At 44.5% G+C, this 21,765-nt stretch overlaps 1 protein-coding gene across 7 annotated transcripts in view; it reads left to right on the top strand.

Annotated features, from left to right (window-relative positions):
• Positions 1–21,765, top strand: part of adgb (androglobin) — a 513,562-nt gene that overhangs the window by 200,684 nt on the left and 291,113 nt on the right. For 6 of the 7 annotated variants that reach the window (XM_070889961.1, XM_070889958.1, XM_070889960.1 and 3 more), the window contains 2 exons: positions 6,782–6,877; positions 9,529–9,645. In XM_070889961.1, the coding sequence (XP_070746062.1) occupies positions 6,782–6,877; positions 9,529–9,645 (213 nt within the window). The remainder of the gene's footprint in view (positions 1–6,781; positions 6,878–9,528; positions 9,646–21,765) is intronic. The other variant, XM_070889959.1, reaches the window with a different exon arrangement.

The raw sequence follows: 21,765 nt of genomic DNA, 5'->3' as shown, positions 1-21,765 counted from the left end.
AAAAGGCACAGCAGGGAGTCCGGGGCCCAGCGTCGGCGAGAGGTGCGTGGAGAGGCGTCGGGAGTTCGTTGGTGAGGCCGATAAAAGGCACAGCAGGGAGTCCGGGGCCCAGCGTCGGCGACAGGTGCGTGGAGAGGCGTCGGGAGTTCGTTGGTGAGGCCTATAAAAGGCACAGCAGGGAGTCCGGGGCCCAGCGTCGGCGAGAGGTGCGTGGAGAGGCGTCGGGAGTTCGTTGGTGAGGCCTATAAAAGGCACAGCTGGGAGTCCGGGGCCCAGCATCGGCGAGAGGTGCGTGGAGAGGCTTCGGGAGTTCATTGGTGAGGCCTATAAAAGGCGTATTTGTGTAGCTACAGGGAGAAGGCAAAAAAGAAGTAGGAAGAAGCAGAAAGGTGACGTCACAGCCAAGGGGGTAAGTGATTGGCTGGTGATTGGTGAGTAGTTTTTCTTTTTTCTCTTCTATAACAGTGAGTAAACTTTAGCATTGTTGTTGCCTATCTAAGGGTTAAGTCATGGCAGGACAGCTCGGTCACGTGTTATGCTCCTCCTGTACCATGTGGGAATTCAGGGACGACTCCAGTGTCCCTGACGACTACGTGTGCGGGAAGTGTATCCGCCTCCAGCTCCTGACGGACCGTGTTGCGGAGTTGGAGCTGAGGGTGGATTTACTCTGGAGCATCCACGATGCTGAGAATGACGTGAGTAGCACGTGCAGCGAGTTGGTCGTACCGCAGGTGAAGGGTCCACAGCCAGATAGGGAATGGAAGACCAGCAGGAAGAGCAGTGCAAGGAAGGTAGTGCAGGGGTCCCCTGTGGTCATCCCCCTGCAAAACAGATACATTGCTTTGAGTACTGTTGAGGGGGATGACTCATCAGGGGAGGGCAGCAGCAGCCAAGTTCATGGCACCGTGGCTGGCTCTGTTGCACAGGAGGGCAGGAAAAAGAGTGGGAGAGCGATAGTGATAGGGGATTCAATTGTAAGGGGAATAGATAGGCGTTTCTGCGGCCGCAACCAAGACTCCAGGATGGTATGTTGCCTCACTGGTGCAAGGGTCAAGGATGTCTCGGAGTGGGTGCAGGACATTCTAAAAAGGGAGGGAGAACAGTCAGTTGTCGTGGTGCACATTGGTACCAACGACATAGGTAAAAAAAGGGATGAGGTCCTACGAAACGAATTTAAGGAGCTAGGAGCTAAATTAAAAAGTAGGACCTCAAAAGTAGTAATCTCGGGATTGCTACCAGTGCCACGTGCTAGTCAGAGTAGGAATCGCAGGATAGCGCAGATGAATACGTGGCTTGAGCAGTGGTGCAGCAGGGAGGGATTCAAATTCCTGGGGCATTGGAACCGGTTCTGGGGGAGGTGGGACCAGTACAAACCGGACGGTCTGCACCTGGGCAAGACCGGAACCAATGTCCGAGGGGGAGTGTTTGCTCGTGCTGCTGGGGAGGAGTTAAACTAATATGGCAGGGGGATGGGAACCAATGCAGGGAGACAGAGGGAAACAAAAAGGAGACAAAAGCAAAAGACAGAAAGGAGATGAGGAAAAGTGGAGGGCAGAGAAACCCAAGGCAAAGAACAAAAAGGGCCACTGTACAGCAAAATTCTAAAAGGACAAAGGGTGTTAAAAAAACAAGCCTGAAGGCTTTGTGTCTTAATGCAAGGAGTATCCATAATAAGGTGGATGAATTAACTGTGCAAATCGATGTTAACAAATATGATGTGATTGGGATTACGGAGACGTGGCTCCAGGATGATCAGGGCTGGGAACTCAACATCCAGGGGTATTCAACATTCAGGAAGGATAGAATAAAAGGAAAAGGAGGTGGGGTAGCATTGCTGGTTAAAGAGGAGATTAATGCAATAGTTAGGAAGGACATTAGCTTGGATGATGCGGAATCTATATGGGTAGAGCTGCAGAACAAAAGAGGGCAAAAAACATTAGTGGGAGTTGTGTACAGACCTCCAAACAGTAGTAGTGATGTTGGGGAGGGCATCAAACAGGAAATTAAGGGTGCATGCAATAAGGGTGCAGCAGTTATAATGGATGACTTTAATATGCACATAGATTGGGCTAACCAAATTGGAAGCAAAACAGTGGAGGAGGATTTCCTGGAGTGCATTGGTTTTCTAGACCAATATGTTGAGGAACCAACTAGTGGGGTGGCCATCTTAGACTGGGTGTTGTGTAATGAGAGAGGATTAATTAGCAATCTCGTTGTGCGAGGCCCCTTGGGGAAGAGTGACCATAATATGGTGGAATTCTGCATTAGGATGGAGAATGAAACAGTTAATTAAGAGACCATGGTCCAGAACTTAAAGAATGGTAACTTTGAAGGTATGAGGCGTGAATTGGCTAGGATAGATTGGCGAATGATACTTAAGGGGTTGACTGTGGATGGGCAATGGCAGACATTTAGAGACCGCATGGATGAACTACAACAATTGTACATTCCTGTCTGGCGTAAAAATAAAAAAGGGAAGGTGGCTCAACCGTGGCTATCAAGTGAAATCAGGGATAGTATTAAAGCCAAGGAAGTGGCATACAAATTGGCCAGAAATAGCAGCGAACCCGGGGATTGAGAGAAATTTAGAACTCAGCAGAGGAGGACAAAGGGTTTGATTAGGGCAGGGAAAATGGAGTACGAGAAGAAGCTTGCAGGGAACATTAAGACGGATTGCAAAAGTTTCTATAAATATGTAAAGAGAAAAAGGTTAGTAAAGACAAACGTAGGTCCCCTGCAGTCAGAATCAGGGGACGTCATAACGGGGAACAAAGAAATGGCAGACCAATTGAACAAGTACTTTGGTTCGGTATTCACTAAGGAGGACATTAACAACCTTCCGGATATAAAAGGGGTCAGAGTGTCTAGTAAAGAGGAGGAACTGAGGGAAATCCTTATTAGTCAGGAAATTGTGTTGGGGAAATTGATGGGATTGAAGGCTGATAAATCCCCAGGGCCTGATGGACTGCATCCCAGAGTATTAAGGAGGTGGCCTTGGAAATAGCGGATGCATTGACAGTCATTTTCCAACATTCCATTGACTCTGGATCAGTTCCTATCGAGTGGAGGGTAGCCAATGTAACCCCACTTTTTAAAAAAGGAGGGAGAGAGAAAACAGGGAATTATAGACCGGTCAGCCTGACATCGGTAGTGGGTAAGATGATGGAATCAATTATTAAGGATGTCATAGCAGCGCATTTGGAAAGAGATGACATGATAGGTCCAAGTCAGCATGGATTTGTGAAAGGGAAATTATGCTTGACAAATCTTCTGGAATTTTTTGAGAATGTTTCCAGTAGAGTGGACAAGGGAGAACCAGTTGATGTGATATATTTGGACTTTGAGAAGGCTTTCGACAAGGTCCCACACAAGAGATTAATGTGCAAAGTTAAAGCACATGGGATTGGGGGTAGTGTGCTGACATGGATTGAGAAATGTTTGGCAGACAGGAAGCAGAGAGTCGGGATAAATGGGTCCTTTTCAGAATGGCAGGCAGTGACTAGTGGGGTGTCGCAGGGCTCAGTGCTGGGACCCCAGCTATTTACAATATACATCAATGATTTAGATGAAGGAATTGAGTGTAATATCTCCAAGTTTGCAGATGACACTAAGCTGGGTGGCGGTGTGAGCTGTGAGGAGGATGCTAAGAGGCTGCAGGGTGACTTGGACAGGTTAAGTGAGTGGGGAAATACATGGCAGATGCAGTATAATGTGGATAAATGTGAAGTTATCCACTTGTGTGGCAAAAACACGAAGACAGAATATTATCTGAATGGCGGTAGATTAGGAAAAGGGGAGGTGCAACGCGACCTGGTGTCATGGTACATCAGTGATTGAAAGTTGGCATACCGGTACAGCCGGCAGTGAAGAAGGCAAATGGTATGTTGGTCTTCATAGCTACGGGATTTGAGTATAGGAGCAGGGAGGTCGTACTGCAGTTGTACAGGGCCTTGGTGAGGCCTCACCTGGAATATTGTGTTCAGTTTTGGTCCCCTAATCTGAGGAAGGACGTTCTTGCTATTGTGGGAGTGCAGCGAAGGTTCACCAGACTGATTCCCGGGATGGCAGGACTGACATATGAGGAGAGACTGGATCCACTGGGCTTGTATTCATTGGAGTTTAGAAGGATGAGAGGGGATCTCATAGAAACATATAAAATTCTGACGGAACTGGACAGGTTAGATGCAGGAAGAATGTTCCCGATGTTGGGGAAGTCCACGACCAGGGGACACAGTCTAAGGATAAGGGGTAAGCCATTTAGGACTGAGACGAGGAGAAACTTCTTCACTCAGAAAGTTGTTAACCTGTGGAATTCTCTACCGCAGAGCGTTGTTGATGCCAGTTCATTGGATATATTCAAGAGGGAGTTAGATATGGCCCTTATGGCTAAAGGGATCAAGGGGCATGGAGAGAAAGCAGGGAAGGTGTACTGAGGTGAATGATCAGCCATGATCTTATTGAATGGTGGTGCAGGCTTGAAGGGCTGAATGGCCTACTCCTGCACCTATTTTCTATGTTTCTATGTTTCTATGAAACTGATCACAAGCCACTCATTTCATTGTTTTCAGAAAACAAAGGTATAAATACCAATGCATTGCCCCGCATCCAGAGGTGGGCGCTGACATTATCTGCCTATGATTATGTCATTCGCCATAGACCTGGCACCAAGAATTGTGCCGATGCACTGAGTTGTCTGCCGTTGCCCACACCGGACCTACTGTTAGTTATGGATGCTTTTGAAAGTGAAAGAACCCCTGTGTCGGCTCAACAAGTTAAGACCTGGACCAGCCAGGACCCGATATTATCGTTTGTGAAACGTTGTGTCCTTAGTGGTGATTGGTCTGCCATACCCAAGCAAATGGGTGATCAGGCCAAACCTTACAACCGTTGCAAAGACAAATTATCCATTCAGTCAGATTTTTTACTGTGGGGTAATCGTGCTGTTGTGCCTAAGAAAGGCAGAGAGAAATTTGTACATGATCTACATAGCACTTATCCCGGTATTGTCATGATGTAAGTCATTGCCAGGCCTCGTATATATTGGCCTGGCAATATCATTGGAACACTTGCATGCAGCTAAGTAAAGCACCAGCAGAATCGCCACTTAGTCTGTGGTCGTGGCCATCTAAACCATGGTCCAGGATCCACATCGACTTTGCAGGTCCCTTCCTAGGAAATATGTTTTTGTTGTAGTGGATGCATATTCCAGGTGGATAGAGTGTATAATCATGTCATCCAGTACGTCTACAGCTACCATTGAGAGTCTTCGTGTCATGTTTGCCACTCATGGTCTGCCCGACATCGTTGTAAGCGACAATGGACCTTGCTTCACTAGTCTGGAGTTTCAAGAGTTCATGAAACTCAATGGTATCAAACATGTGAGGTCAGCACCATTCAAACCCGCATCTAATGGTCAAGCAGAGCGTGCTGTCCAAACCATCAAGCAGAGTATGAAATGTGTAACTCAACGTTCACTGCAGACTTGCTTGTCATGCATATTGCTTAGTTACAGGACAAGACCCCACACGCTTACTGGGGGCCCCCCTGCTGAACTATTGATGAAGAGAGTTTTCAAGACCAAGCTCTCTCTCTTCCACCCTGACTTGAACGATCATGTTGAATACAGGTGTCAAAGTCAGCAGTGGTCTCATGATCATGCTGCCGTGTCACGCGACATTTCTGTTAACGATGCTGTGCATGTACTAAATTATGGTGAAGGTCCCAAGTGGATCGCCGGCACTGTTACGGCCAAGGAAGGAATCAGAGTGTTTATCGTCAAGCTCAAGAATGGGCAAACATGGAGGAAACATGTTGATCAGATAAAGCTGCGGCACAAGTTGAATCGGAACAGTCTGAGGAAGACACAATCAGTGACCAACCAACCTACCCTCAGTCATCAGAGGACTCCGCTGACATCAATGAATCTGGACTTTCAATTCCTGACATGGTCATTGCCACTCCCATCAGATCAGCTACCCAGCCCCCAGTCATAACAGACTCAGAATGCTTGCCCAAGGCTGGAGTTGAACTGAGACGATCAACTCGGAAGCGGAAAGCCCCGGACCGTCTCAATTTGTAAAAAGACTGTTACTAATATCTTAAAGGGGGATATTGCCATGTATGTATGCTTGGGATTACCAGGTGGCGCCACTGTCAGAGGTCATTGGGCTGTACGCAAGTGTGTGCGGCCCAGGTATAAAAGGCAAGCCATCATGTAATGTAATCACTTTGGGCCCTAATAAAGCAGAGCCAGGTTTGTACCTGTGGTAGTTTACAGTATTCAGTCTATCGAGTTATTACATACGTAACAGGGCTCTACTGAATTCCTCCATCCTGATCTTATCAGCAGAAGCACAGAATGATTTATACACGTTGATTGTTTCAAGAAATGGAAGAATTAGTTTGAGTTTAGAATTGGATGGAGCAAGTCTGAGTCATTTTGATTGAAGTTAAATTAGCAGTCTAAAGCTGATGAAGGGTAATTCTGTGATCCTTTGTTCCACGCAGGAAACTACACTCACTGGAAACATGGGTCAGAGATAGAGCTACATTTCAGACCTTCTCCGTATGAGCATGGCTCCCTGCTGGGAGCAATAACCTATAGCCCTATGAGAAACTCTACTTCTGTGCTCCTGTCAGATATATATGGCTAAATTACGCACACCCAGCCCATGAAGCTGAATTTTTTACCTTCTTTTGTTATCACAGAACATGACGGACATAATCACTATAAAATACTATGAAATATTTGTTGACAAATGGTAATTTTGTACTTTTCTAGGATTCCCAAATGGAAGTGATGAAGTTAAATGATCAGGTTTCACTGGCGGCCCACCTTAATAACCATCCTCTTGGGAACAATATAGATACCAAGAAAGTATGTTCATAGAATTATGGATAAATTTAGAACTGAGTTTATTAATTGTCAATGTTTGTGCCCCAAATGAAGTTTCCAAATACATACCACAGTGCAGAGCCTCACAATCCTGAGATATATTGGGATTTTCCTTTTTTATTGAATCCGCTTATACAATCACAAATTCCCCTCAATCCCTGAGAGCAAAATTCCTTTGCGTTCCTTTAAGAACCTGCACAGTCAGATGGTGTCCCACCAATCAGATGTTTATAAACTCCTTTTGGAACATACCCTCAGTTTATTTTCTTTCATGACCAGTGGTCGTGGTACATGCATATGTGTTTAAAAGGTCCACATCACCCTTGCCTTTGTGTCATTGGCTGAGGGGCTGCCATTTACCTCCTCCACAATTTCAGACACGGCACAATGGATTTCCCATTGGGGATTTTACACTATTTTTGCTTCTAATCTCTGCCCCCTCTCGAGTCTTTTCCCACTTCCTTCTCATAACTGAGTCAGGCTACTACACTCTTAGCACTTCATTACATTATTTTGGTTTCCTTTCTCATTTAATAATGGGCCATATCTTGCTGGAAAAATAACGCCGTGTTAATGACACGTGCCCTTATTAATGCGCAAATTGGCCAGCAAGTTCAGGGGATTAAGGAGTATGCCGTTAGTCGCAAATCTCCAGAACATGTGGGCCGATTTATGCTGCTCATGCCATTTGCTTTGCACAAACAACATCTCGCCTTTAGCCTCCCTCTTATTTTTAAGAGCTTGCTAGATTTGCACATTTATTGCCCATTAAATTCGCTGCGGAAAGTTAGGAATGTAACAGTGTAAGTAACATTTTAACAAGGAGATAATTGTTAAAAAAATGCTAATCAACTTCTCTGATTCAGAAAAGGAACAATTTAAACTGTTCACTTTCATTCCTGCATGTCGTAAATTGCTGTTAGAGATTTTAAAAATCACAAATTTACATGTTTTTGATTTTTTTTCTTACTTTTCCTTTCCGTCTCTTTTTCATTTCTCTCTTAATCCAATCTTTCTTTCCCTCTCTATTTCTCTTTATGAACCTGATTTAACTTTAATTCACCTACTCTAATTTACCCTGTTTCCTTCTCTGTCGTTCTTTTGTTTCTTTTTGAATCCTCAAATTTCATTGGTTAAGGAGATACACTGCTCACAAAGATCCCAAATGCCCCGTTGCCCTTGCCACGCTGTTATCAGCTCACAGTTCCAGCAAGTTATGGCGCAAAATAATTTAGAGCTGAAGGGTGAAGGAACAAGTCTAACTAATGGCGTACACCGCGAGATGCTCCGCTCCAGCAAGATGCTTTATGTTTACTATTAAGTGTTCCTTAACTTTATTTCAATTGATTAGGTTTTTACAATACAAAATCTGGCCCTGACTCACCAGCCCATCCACACTCCCTCTCACCCTCACTGGGCTTTTGAACCTTATGTGCTTCCCTCCCACTGTTTGAAAAAAAATCTTCAATCGTGATTTTACTTCTGTTTTAGTTCACTATCTTTAAATAATGAATTTACTTCCTTTATTTAAAGATTCCCTTCCCTTTCTCAGTCCGTAATTTCCACATGATCCCTTCCCTTTCCTTCCCATCTTCACCAACTATCTCTATTCTCCTTCTTCTTCGCCTCTCTGCCCTCCCTCCCCATCTTCTTTTCCCCTTCTGTCCTTTTTTGCCCTTTTCCTTTCTCTCATTCCCTTCCCTTTCTCTTATGCCCTCTCTTTCTCTTATTGCCTTCCCTTCCTTCCTCCCTCCCCTTCCTCTTTTCATTTTCTTCCTTCCCTCCTTTCCTTTCTCTTTCTCACCCTCCCTACCTCTTTACACTTTTCTCTCCACGATCTGTTCCGACTCCCTTTTATCCTCTCTCCTCTACCCTCCCCCTTTTCCCCTTCTCCGCTTAACCTCAGCCCTACCCATGAAATACTAATTTTTCTCTCCTCTCTATTGTACCTCCCTCCCCCCCCCCCCCCCCCCACCAGATCCTCTCCAGTCATGCTTACTGTGCTTGAGTCACTGTTTCCAGCAGTGAGACCACCTTTTTCTGGATTCCAGCCATACTAGTATGCCCTCTGGTGACCATCAGTTCTCTCCCTCACCACATGCCCTTTGTCTCTAACTCTAGATTAACCTTCTACTTTGCCTACCCCCTTTTCCTTTGCACTTACCTCTCATACTCCTTTACCTTCCCACTTCTGTCGTCTAACCCCACTCTATCTTACTACTCCCCCTCCCCACCACATCAAACTACCTTACCAATCTAACCTCTTCTAGCCTCCAACACCACAGTCCTCCCCCAGCCATGGTCTAATTATCTCCTGTCCCTCTATCATGCCTCACTTCAAAACTGTGCTTGGTCTTGAATCTCTATAAACAATGTAAATGTTACATACATGAAATGTTCACTTATGCAATATTAGAGAACAGTAAATAGAAATTGGTTTGGTGTGTTTTTAGAAATGCATGAAGGAAGTCCAAAAAATGAGAATTATTGATCTCGATGCATTGAAGTGCCTTTCATTTAAGTTAAATTTGTACAATGTCAAGGCTGATATTCTTATCCAAGAAAGTGAAGGCATAAGTTTCTCCATTCAAATATAAGATTTATTGAACACTTGCCATTTTGTACCTTACCAGGAAACACCGTCCGAATCCATAAAATCAGTTGCTCAGTTTTCATCCGCCTCCCATGGTGCTAAAAGCCGGCAAGGCAGTGGCAGAAGTCGGCTCAGCAGTGCATCAGAGAATAAAAAAGTAAGTTTCTAATAGTAGAATTTTTCAAGAATGGGATTTGAAATTGTAAGTTTAGTATTTGTCAATATTTTAGGAGAACAATTTTTTAATAAAGCTTGACAGTCTACTCTTTAAGAAATTTGTGAGCAAGGTATTGAAGTTATCTTGTTGACAAGATCTTATTTTGGAATGCCATTAGATCTTCTCTGTTGTTTCGAGTCGTGGTTTATCAGTACTCTGTTTGCGACCAAACAATTTAATTCCTCCCAGAAAATCTCTGGCTTCAAAGAAAAAAAATTTTCTGCATCTCCTCTACTGAGGTGATCAGGCACAAATCAGTTTCTTCACAAATGTACTCTTCAGAATTGTTAACCTCAAACATTTCAATGATGGCCTCCACCCACATCAGTTTTAAGCACTGTATAACGTGCTCATGGGCCTTTACTGGAGCAGATTGCTGGTCGGTAAAGCACAGTTCTAGCTGGCGGCTGTCATATTTGCCTTGTCTTCATAGTCCAGCCAAGAGATAAACGGTGCACAACCAGCAGCAACTCGTTCCTTTCCATTCACAAGCGGCTCTGGCCAGCCTATTGGCCTCATTGCTGCTGTTATGTATGCAACCCCAGGTAACTAGTATTCTACCGCCATCAGAGGGCGTATCTGTTGGAGTCCCAAGGGATCCCAGCATCCCTTCGGAGCACGGCATATAAGCAGGCCTCCCATGCTGTACAAGCACTCTGGAGTTAAAATAAAGGAACTAAGGTCACACTTACGTCTACAGTACTCAGTTACATTACTTTATTTGAGACATAACAACTGGCGACGAGATAAGGAACCACCACGCGAAAATGCAATGAATTGTTGCCATTCTGGAGAAATTCTCAGAAGGGGACGATTGGGAGGCCTTCATGGAGCGACTCGACCAATACTTCATGGCCAACGAACTGGAAGGGAGCGCGAACGCTGCCAAACGAAGGGCGATCCTCCTCACCGTCTGCGGGGCAACAACCTATGGCCTCATGAAGAATCTTCTTGCTCCGGTGAAACCAACAACCAAATCATATGAAGAACTGTGTACACTGGTCCGGCAGCACCTAAATCCCAAGGAGAGCATTCTGATGGCAAGGTATTGATTTTACACATGTCAGCGGTCTGAAGGCCAGGAAGTGGCGAGCTACGTTGCCGAACTAAGGCACCTTGCAGGACATTGCGAATTTGGTGGATTCCTGGAGCAAATGCTAAGAGACTTTTTTGTGTTTGGCATTGGCCATGAGGTTATCCTTCGCAAACTATTGACTGTTGAAACAGTTTACTGCATTATCTCGTCGCCAGTTGTTATGTCTCAAATAAAGTAATGTAACTGAGTACTGAGGACGGGGTCGGGTGTGTGTTACAACAAGCAAACGAATTTGGAACATTGCAACCAGTCATTTATGCCGAAAGGGCCTACATGATTGAAAAAGAAGCTGTGACATGCATTTACGGGGTGAAAAAAAATGCACCAGTATCTGTTTGGGCTTAAGTTCGAGTTGGAAACTGACCATAAGCCCACTCATATCATTGTTCTCAGAGAACAAAGGTATTAATACCAATGCCTCTGACGCATCCAAAGATGGGCGTTCACGCTGTCTGCATATAACTATGTAATCTGCCACAGACCAGGCACAGAGAACTGCGCTGATGTTCTCAGTCGGCTACCATTGCCCACCACCGGGGTGGAAATGGCACAGCCTGCAGACTTGCTCTTGGTGACGGATGCATTTAAAAACAAAAAGTCACTCACTACGGCCCGCCAGATCAGGACCTGGACCAGCCAGGATCCTTTAATGTCCCCTGGTAAAAAACTGTGTCCTCCATGGGAGCTGGTCTAGCATTCCAGTGGAGATGTATGAAGAGATCAAGCCGTTCCAGCGGCGCAAGGACAAAATGTCCACACAGGCGGACAGTCCTTTTGGGGTAATAGCGTGGTTTTGCCTAGAAAGGCAGGGAAACGTTCATATGTGACCTACACAGCCATGCATAGTAATGATGAAAGCTATAGCCAGATCCCATGTGTGGTGGCCCGACATCGACTCAGATTTGGAGTCTTGCATGCGCCAATGCAACACTTGCTCTCAACTGAGCAATGCACCTAGGGAGGCACCGTTAAGTTTGTGGTCTAGGATCCACGTTGACTTTGCTGGCCTGTTTCTAGGCAAAATGTTTTTGGTTGTTGTGGATGCTTATTCAAAATGGATTGAGTGTATAATAATGTCTGTAAGCACATCCACTGCCACCTTCGAAAGCCTACGAGCCATGTTTGCCATGCACGGCCTGCCCGATGTCCTTGTCAGCGAAAATGGGCTGTGCTTCACCAGTGCTGAATTCAAGGAATTCATGACCCGCAATGGGATCAAGCACGTCACATCTGCCCCATTCAAGCCCGCATCCAGCGGCCAGGCAGAACGGGCAGTCCAAACCATCAAGCAAAGCTTGAAATGCGTGTCAGAAGGCTCCCTGCAGACCCACCTGTCCCGAGTCCTGCTAAGCTACTGCACCGGACCTCACTCGATCACCGGGGTTCCCCCAGCCAAGCTGCTCATGAAAAGGGCACTCAAAGCAAGGCTCTCTCTCGTTTACCCTGATCTCCATGATCACGTCGAGGACAGGTGGCATCAACAAAGCATGTACTATGATCGCGCAAATTTGTCACGCGATATTGAAGTCAATGACTCTGTATTTGTGCTCAACTATGGACATGGTCCCAAATGGCTTGCTGGCACTGTCATAGCCAAAGAAGGGAGTCGGGGTTTTCAGGTCAAACTCGCAAATGGACTAATTTGCAGGAAGCATTTGGACCAAACCAAACTGCGATTCACAGGCAACCACGAGCAATCCGAAGAGGACACCACCAACTTCGACACTCCGACACACACACAAGTGGCAACCGACATCACGGTTGACCACGAAGCTGAACTCATCATCCCCAGCTTCCTAGGAAGGCCAGCTGCAAAGCAGCCCAGCGAAGAACCAACCAATTCACCTACACCTGCATTTGTACCGAGACAATCGACGAGGGAGCAAAAGGCCCCAGATCGTCTCACCCTGTAAATAAGTGTACTGTTGACTTTGGGAGGGAGTGATGTTATGTATGCAACCCTATGTAACCAGTATTCTACCGCCACCAGAGGGTGTATCTGTTGGAGCCCCAAGGGATCTCAGCATCCCTTGGGAGCACTGTATATAAGCAGGTCTCCCATGCACTCTGGAGTTAGAATAAAGGAACTAAGGTCACACATACGTTTACAGTACTCAGTTACATTACTTTATTTGAGACATAACAGCTGCATTGGCAGCGCCCAACATATCTGTCCAATCAGAGTCTTTGGGGTCCATTCTGCCGGCATTCGAGTCAGCTAATCGTGCTGTAAACCTGAGAGAGAGCAGCATCGTCCATGCTCACTCTTGCCATGCTACTCGTAATGGAAACTGGCCGCTGACCTGCAGGATAACAAACCTAATGGTACCAATCAGATCAGTGAATTCCTGTGAGATACTTGTCTGTGTCCCAGCGCCAGCCCCTTGAAAGCAGGAGGCGACAACCCTTTCCAGTTTAGTATGCCGGGCCTATATAACAGGAGAATGAGCATCCATTGACAAAGTACAGACTGCCCATAGACTTTCTGTCATGAATGTCTCTACTCCAGATACCCTAGCAGCTGCCACACAGTCAAGGGTGGGCTGCAGTGTTGCAATGCCATCCATCATGGGTGGGTAAATTATCCCATTTCCAGCCAACTGATTGACATGGCTCTGGAGCCTGCACATATGACTGATGCTCTGCAAATGTCCTTCTTTTAAAAGCCAGACCATTGAGGAGATTCCCAGAGCCTTTTAGTTGAGAGGCAATATCACCTGGCCACTCAATCAGCAACATCTTGCACCCCCTAGTTGCACTGCCCTCTCGTTCCTCAAAGGTGGGTCCCTCCAGGCTGGTGCTTGTTTGGAAGAGTGAATGTTAGCATGTGCTCAGGAGTATTGGCTGGGTCCTGTTCACCCATCACCCCTGTGCTTGCTGACCTACATTGGCCTTGGAAGGAGTACAGCGCAACGTCTTAATTAAAAAATTTGTGTTTTCAAATTCCACCTTAGCCTCGACCTTCGTTATTTCTGTAATCTCCTCCAGCCCTAGGGAGGTGGAGGAAGAAATATGCAAACAAATTAGGGAAATGAGTAAAAATCATAGAATAATAATCATGGGGCATTTCAACTACACCAATATTAATTGGACAGAAGAGATCGGTAAAGGGGACAAGAGAATGGAGTTCCTATAATGTACGCAGGACTCCTTTCTAACCCAATATGTCAAAAGTCCAACAAGGGAGGATTCGCTATTGGCTTGAGTAATGGGGAATGAAGCAGAGCAGATAAGAGAAGTAAAAGTAGGGGAACATCTGGGCAATAGTGACCATAATATTTGAGAAGGAAATAAGTATGATGAAGTCCAGGGTAATAGATTGGAGAAAGGCTGATTTTGAGGGGCTGAGAATAGAACTTGTGGAAATAAAATGGACAACAATATTGGCAAACAATTACATAGAACTGCAATGGGAAACATTTAAAATGATGTTCAACAGAGTCCAGGAAAAATATATTCCACTAAAAAAAAGAACAAAATAAGCACGAATGGGACACCATGGATGAATAAAGTCACAAGGAAAAAAGAAGCATACATTAATTACATGAACAGCAGGGAGGAGCATGATAAGGCAGAATAAGAAGTGTTTAGGAGAGAAATTAAAAAAACAATAAAGAAGGCAAAGGGGAACTATGAAATTAAATTATCGAGGAACATAAAACAAAATAGTAAAATATTTTATACGCACATAAATAAAAAAGGAAGGTCGGGATGGGAATGAGGCCACTAAGGGATGGACAGGATAATATCACAGGCAATGATAAAGAGATGGCAGAAATATTAAATAATTGCTTTGCTGCAGTATTTATCAGGGAGATAGAACAGGTGGACATGACATTGGATGATGAGATTAGTAATGAAATGACTGAATTTAAAATAAAAAGAAGAGATATATTAAATAAACTAATCAAACTCAAAGAGGAAAGAAACCCTGGTCCAGTCGTATTACATCCGCATATTTTAAAAGAATCTAGGGAAGAGATAGCAGAGGCATTACTACACAAATTTAATAATTCATTAAAAAAGAGTGTGGTGCCAGAGGACTGGCAGATAGCTAATGGAATATCTATATTTAAGAAGGGAGATAGAACATGTCCAGCGAACTTATAGACCAGTCAACTTACCATCAGTGGTAGGAAAAATAATGGAATCCCTACTAAAGGAAAAAACAGAAGAACATCTCGAAGCCAAAAATATAACAATGAATAGTCAGCATGGATTTCAAAAAGGAAATGCTTGATCAACCTCATTGAATTTTTTGAAGAGGTAACAGAGAGAGTAGACAAGGGTAATGCAGTAGATGTAATTTATCTAGATTTTCAAAGTACCACATAATAGACTAATGAATAAGGTCAGAGAATGCAGAGTAAAGGGACAAGTAGCAGATTGGATAGCTAGCTGGCTTCAAGGCAGAAAACAGAGAATAGGGGTAAAGGGTAGCTAATCACAGTTTCATAGTAACAGCATTTCTAAATTTGAGGATGACACCAAATTGCGGGGGCGGGGTGGGGGGGAGCGCGGGAGTAGTCAATACTGCTACAAATTACAGGAGGACATCAATAAACTTGCAGAATGGGCATATAATTGGAAAATGAATTTCAATACAGATCAATGTGAAGTATTACATTTTGGTGGGAAGAATAGGGAGGTCACATTACTTGAAGGGTGTGAGTCTGGGTGGGTAGAGGAGCAAAGGTATCTCGGAGTACAAATACAAATACACAAGTCACTAAAAGTAGCAACACAAGTTAACAAGGCCATAAAAAAGCAAACCAAGCACTAGGGTTTATTTCTAGAGGGATAGAATTGAAAAGTAGTGTAGTTATGCTAAACTTGTATCAGACCTTGGTTAGATCACACTTGGAGTACTGTGTACCATTCTGGTCGTCATATTATAGAAAGGATAAAGAAGCACTGGAGAGGGTGCAGAGAAGATTTACAAGGATAATACCAGAAATGCGAGGGTATACCCATCAGGAAAGGATGAACAGACTGTGTCTCTTTTCGCTTGAGGGGTAATCTAATAGAGGTCTTTAAAATTATGGTAGGTTTTGATAGAGAGTGTTTTCACTTGTGGGGAAGGGCATAACTAGAGGCTATCAATATAAGAAAGTCACCAACAAATCAAATAGGGAATTCAGAAGAAACTTCTTTACCTAGAGGATGGTGAGAATGTGGAACTTACTACCACATGGAGTAATTAAGGAAAATAGTATAGATGCATTTAAGGGGAGGCTAGATAAGCAAATGAGGGAGAAGGGAATAGAGGGTTATGCTGATAGTTAGATGAGGAAAGACAGGAGGAGGCTCGAGTGGAGCATAAACGCCAGCATGGATTGGTTGGGCCGAATGACCTGTTTCTGTGCCATATATCCTATGTATTCCCATGTAACTCTCTCAGATCTCTGCTCTCCTCCAATTTTGGCCTCTTGCGCATCTCTGATTTTCATCACTCCACCATAAGCAGCCATGCCTTCAACTTCCTTGGCCCTAAACATTGTAATTCTCTCCCTCCCTAAACCTCATTACCTCTCTACTTCTCTATCCTCCTTTAAGACACTCCTTAAAACCTACCTCTTTGACCAAGCTTTGGTCAGCTGTCCTCATGCCTCCTTATGTATCTTGGTTTCAAAATTTGTTTGCTAACACTCCTTTGAAGCACCATCGGACATTTTCCTTAACTATGAGCCCTGACAACATCCCAGCTGAAGATCTGTGCACCAGAACTAATTGTGTCCCAAACCAAGCTGTTCTAGTGCAGCTATAACACTGGCATCGATCTGGCAGTGTGGAGGATTGCCCAAGTATGTCCTGTGCACAAGAAAAGGACAAATCTAACCTGGCCAATTACTGCCCTGTCAGCCTTTTCCAAATGTTAGAAGAAGTCATTGGTAACACCATCAAATCACGCTTACACACCAATAACCTGCTCACTAACACTCAGTTTAGATTCTGCCAGAACCACGGATCAAGACCTCATCACAACCTCGATTTAAACATGGGCGCAAGAGCTGATTACCAATGGAGAGATGAGAGCAGCTGCCCTTGACATCAAGGTACCATTCACCTGAATGTGGCACCAAGGGGTCCTAGCAAATCTGTGGACAGTGAGGGTCAAAGGGAAAACTCTCCAGTGGCTGGAGTCATACCTGACACACAGGAAAATGGTTATGGTTCTTAGAAGCCAATCATCACAGTCTCAGGCCATCACTGTTGGAGTTCCTCAGTAAAATCCTCAGCCTCAATTACTCCCTGTGGCCCAATGACCTTCCTCATATGATCAGAAATATGGCGCTTTTGTTATAATTGCATATTCCAGTTAAGCTTCATTCACAACTCTTCTGATAATGAAGTGGCTCATGCTAATATGCAGCAGGACCTAGATAGCATGAAATGAAAAGTGGCGGGTAACATTCCCACTAGACAAGTGTCAGGTAATGACCAGCTTGAACATGAAAAAGTTCACCCATCTCTCTTTGACCTTTAATGTCATCACCATCAGCAAATCCACCACCATCAACATCTTGGGAGTCATCATTAATCAGAGGCTTAACTAATCCAGCCATATCAACACTGTGGATACAAGAGCAGTAGAAGCTGGATACTCTGTGATGAGTCGCTCACTTCCTGGGACTCCTCAAAGGCTGGTTACCAGCTACACGACTGAAGTCAGGAATGTGATGGAATAGTCACCATTCGCCTGGACATGTGCATCTGCAACAGCCTTCAAGCAATTCAACAGCATCCAGGACAGAGCAGTTTGCTTGATCAATGCCCATGGACTCAATATTCAGCCTCTCCCATACGACTGTACAGTTCCTGTAATATGTACAACTTACAGGATGCAATAGCAACGAACTAAGGTTACTTCAACAGCACGTCACTCCCCTGTGACCTCTAGCACCAAGAAGGACAAGAGCAGCAATGTCGTTGGAACATTTCATTTCAAGTTACACACCATCCTGACTTGGACATATATCATTGTTCCTTCAGAAGCACTAGTTCAGCATCCTGGAATTTTCTCAAATCATTGAGGGAGCACCATCAGCACAGGGAGAAGGCCCAGCACCACCTTTTCAGGGCAGCTAGGAAGAGTCAATACATGCGGCCTTGCTAGTGCCACCCATATCTCGAGAACAAAGAATAAAACAAATATACTTTAAAAAAAAAACACTGATCTCTGATCTCTGATCTCCTGCTTGACCTTGCCCTCGCAATCATAACCTAATTAGGTCACCACACACCTGATTACATTATTTTTGTTTTCCTTCTCTTTTAATATGTTTTCCTCCATTTTTTTAAACGGAATGACTGCTGCCAACAAACCGGAAGCTGTGCCAAAGACCAGAAGCTGGGAGACGTGTTCTGCACATAAAGCTGTGGTGGTTTAAGTACTAATGCATAATGATAGTCATATCGCATAAATCTGTAGAGTTCTGGGTTGGCTTAATAATAATGTATAATATCACACGTTGAATTAAATGGGGGGGAGGGTTGCAGAGATTCATTTGTTTGGAGCACGGAGGGAAAGGAGAAGAAAATGTAATAAAAATCTACATTTGCTGAGTTTTCCTGGCCCAGATTTTCTTTTCCTGACGTGTTTCTGTTCGGCAGAAATGCATTAAACCCATCATTAATCTTCACCCTTACCAGCAAACATTCACTGTTCACTTCGCACTTGGGATCCTTTAACATAGATTCACTTTTCAAACTGAGCCTCCAAACTTTCTCCAGACAACATGGTGTCCATGTTATTTTATAAAGTTTCATCCCACTTAAAATGTAAACAGAATCTATACAAAATAAGCACTTCCCACATGACTGTGACCGCTTCTTCACGGAGCAACAAGCGGCCGCTGCAAACGGCCTCACAGCATAGTTTCACCCTACAGTTTAAAAAAAAATCAGAATCATCAAAAAAATGCTGAGCTTGCACACATACAACCAATTCATTTCGTTGGCAGTAGTCGTGTCCTTTTTTAAATTGTTAACCTATTTTTTTTTAATGGACCTCAGCTCCCGGTCTATCCACACTCTCTAATCTCCTATTGGGCTGTTGGACCCCTGTGTTGCCTGCCAGCCAAGTGTTTTTAAATAAATCATGATTAATGACTTTACTTACATTTTAATTCATTATCTTTAAATAATGAATATTCACTACTATAAAAACCTTAACCTTCCCATCCTCTCTTCCCTACTAACCCCTCTAATCCCATCCCTCCTCCTCCCCTTCCCCTTGCCTCTCCTTCCCTTCTTCCCCCACCAATCCTATTTCTTTTCTTCAGCTCCCCTCTGCCGACCCTCTCCCTCTACTACTTCTTGTCCCCTCCTTCCCTATTCCTCTTCTCCCCTTCCCTTTTCCCCTTTATCACATCCCTCATTCTCCTCTCCCCCTGTTTTACCTCCTTCCTCCCCCTTCCCTGCCTTTAATTTTCCCCACAGATCTGCTCCATCTACCCATACCACTGTTTCGTAAAAATATAAGAACATAAGAAATATGAGCAGGAGTAGGCCATACGGCCCCTCGAGCCTGCTCCGCCATTTAATACGATCATGGCTGATCCAATCATGGACTCGGGTCCACTTCCCTGCCCGCCAAGATTCCATTGTTCTTCCTGGTCACTTGATGTTCCTGCATACTAACCTTTCGTGGTTCATGCACCAGGACCCCCAGGTCCTGCTGTACTGCAGCACTTTGCAATTTTTCTCCATTTAAATAATAACTTACTCTTTGATTTTTTTCTGTCAAAGTGCATAACCTCACACTTTTCCAACATTATACTCCATCTGCCAAATGTTTGCCCACTCACTTTGCCTGTCTATGTCCTTTTGCAGGTTTTTTGTGTCCTCACACATTGCTTTTCCTCCCATCTTTGTATCGTCAGCAAACTTGGCTACATGACACTCGATCCCTTCATCCGAGTTGTTAATATAGATTGTAAATAGTTGGGGTCCCAGCACTGATTGCCAACCCGAGAATGACCCTTTTATCCCGATTCTCTGTTTTCTGTTAGTTAACCAATCTTCTATCCATGCTAATATATTACCCCCAATCCTGTGAACTTTTATCTTGTGCAGTAACCTTCTATGTGGCATCTTATCAAATGCCTTCTGGAAGTCCAAATACACCACATTCACTGGTTCCCCTTTATCCACCCTGTTTGTTACATCTTCAAAGAATTTCAGCAAATTTGTCAAACATGACTTTCCCTTCATAAATCCATGCTGACTCTGCCTGACTGAATTATGCTTTTCCAAATGTCCTGCTACTGCTTCTTTAATAATGGACTCCAACATTTTGATGTTAGGCTAACTGGTCTATAGTTTCCTGCTTTTTGTCTGCCTTCTTTTTTAATAGGGGCGTTATATTTGCAGTTTTCCAATCTGCTGGGACCTCCACAGAATCCAGGGAATTACAATCTATACATCCACTATCCCTGCCGCTACTTCTCTTAAGAACCTAGGATGCAAGCCATCAGGTCCAGGGGATTTATCCGCCTTTAGTCCCATTATCTTACTGAGTACCACCTCCTTAGTGATTGTGATTGTGTTAAGTTCCTCCCCCCTATAGCCTCTTGACTATCCACTGTTGGGATATTTTTAGTGTCCTCTACTGTAAAGACTGATACAAAATATTTGTTCAGAGTTTCTGCCATCTCCATGTTCCCCATCACTAATTCCCCAGTCTCGTCCTCTAAGGGACCAACATTTACTTTAGCCACTCACCCTTTTTGTATACCTGTAGAAACGCTTGCTATCTGTTTTTATACTTTATGCCAGTTTACTTTCATAGTCTATCTTCCATTTCTTAATCATTTTCTTAGTCATTCTTTGCTGGCTTTTGAAAGCTTCCCAATCTTCTGTCCTCCCACTAATTTTGGCTACTTTATATGCCCGTTTTTAATTGGATACTATACTTTATTTCTTTAGTTAGCCACGGATGGCTACCTTTTCTTTTACACCCTTTCTTCCTCACTGGAATATATTTTTCTAGCTCCCCCAGCACTGTGACCATCTTCCTCTGGACTCCAGCCACTCACTAATATATTTCTATGACCATCAGTTCTCTCGCACCCCAGCCTCACAGGGCCTCTATCTCTCCAATCACCTCTTGTGGTTTACTTTCTCCCTTTCCCTTCCATGGGTCTTCAACATTCCTCCACCTTTTAACCCTATTCTTGCATCCTCCTATCCCCCACAAGACACTACAGTACCACTCTTAGCTCCCCCAGCTTTCAGCATCATAATTTTGCTCAGTCTAATTATCCCCTGTCCTCTAACCATGCCTCACCTCATGGCTATATTTGGTCTTGACACTTCATGAACAATTTGATCATGGTAGAGAGCTGTCACAGAAATAATGGGGGGAATTTTAAGCGCATGGGATTGGGTGCAGGTGGAGGGTTCAATTGGGAAAAGTTCAGAACACGTCATGAAATTGGCTTCAACCCGCTGACTTCTGGGTTTTACGGACATGGATCAAGAGGCGGGCAGCCAACCCACTGCCAGGAGGCATGTTGGCATTTTAAATATATTAATGAGGTTGGCAGCCCTGATTTAGCTGACCGGGTTGCCCAGACCTTGGGAAACCCAGCAGCTGAAGGGAGAAAGTAAGTGCCTTCACAGCACCACTTATGGACCATGGGGAGCAGGCGTCCCCCAAGCTCCCTTCCATCAGAACTCCCCTCTCAATCTCCATACAAAGACCCCCGGGTCGTGGAACGGACCCCACCCCGGGTTGTGGATCGGACCTACCCGGTCCTGCGGCCTACGTGCTCCCCGCCCGACTGGAATCTTAGTCTGTCAATCAGGCTGACTTCCAGGCGGGGAACCTGTCAGAGCCATAAGACGCGTGCTATGGAGTTAAAACTCCACAACATGTGGGGAAACTAGACTTCTGGGTTTCCCGTCTGAAACTCTGCCTCCCCACCCCCACCCCGGCCTACGTAACCCATCCCAGTAAA

Source organism: Pristiophorus japonicus, chromosome 9 (genome assembly GCF_044704955.1).
Source record: "Pristiophorus japonicus isolate sPriJap1 chromosome 9, sPriJap1.hap1, whole genome shotgun sequence".
NCBI classification, from domain to species: Eukaryota; Metazoa; Chordata; class Chondrichthyes; family Pristiophoridae; genus Pristiophorus; species Pristiophorus japonicus.
Note: the sequence above shows the minus strand (reverse complement) of the source record. Positions and strands in the feature narration are given on the sequence as shown.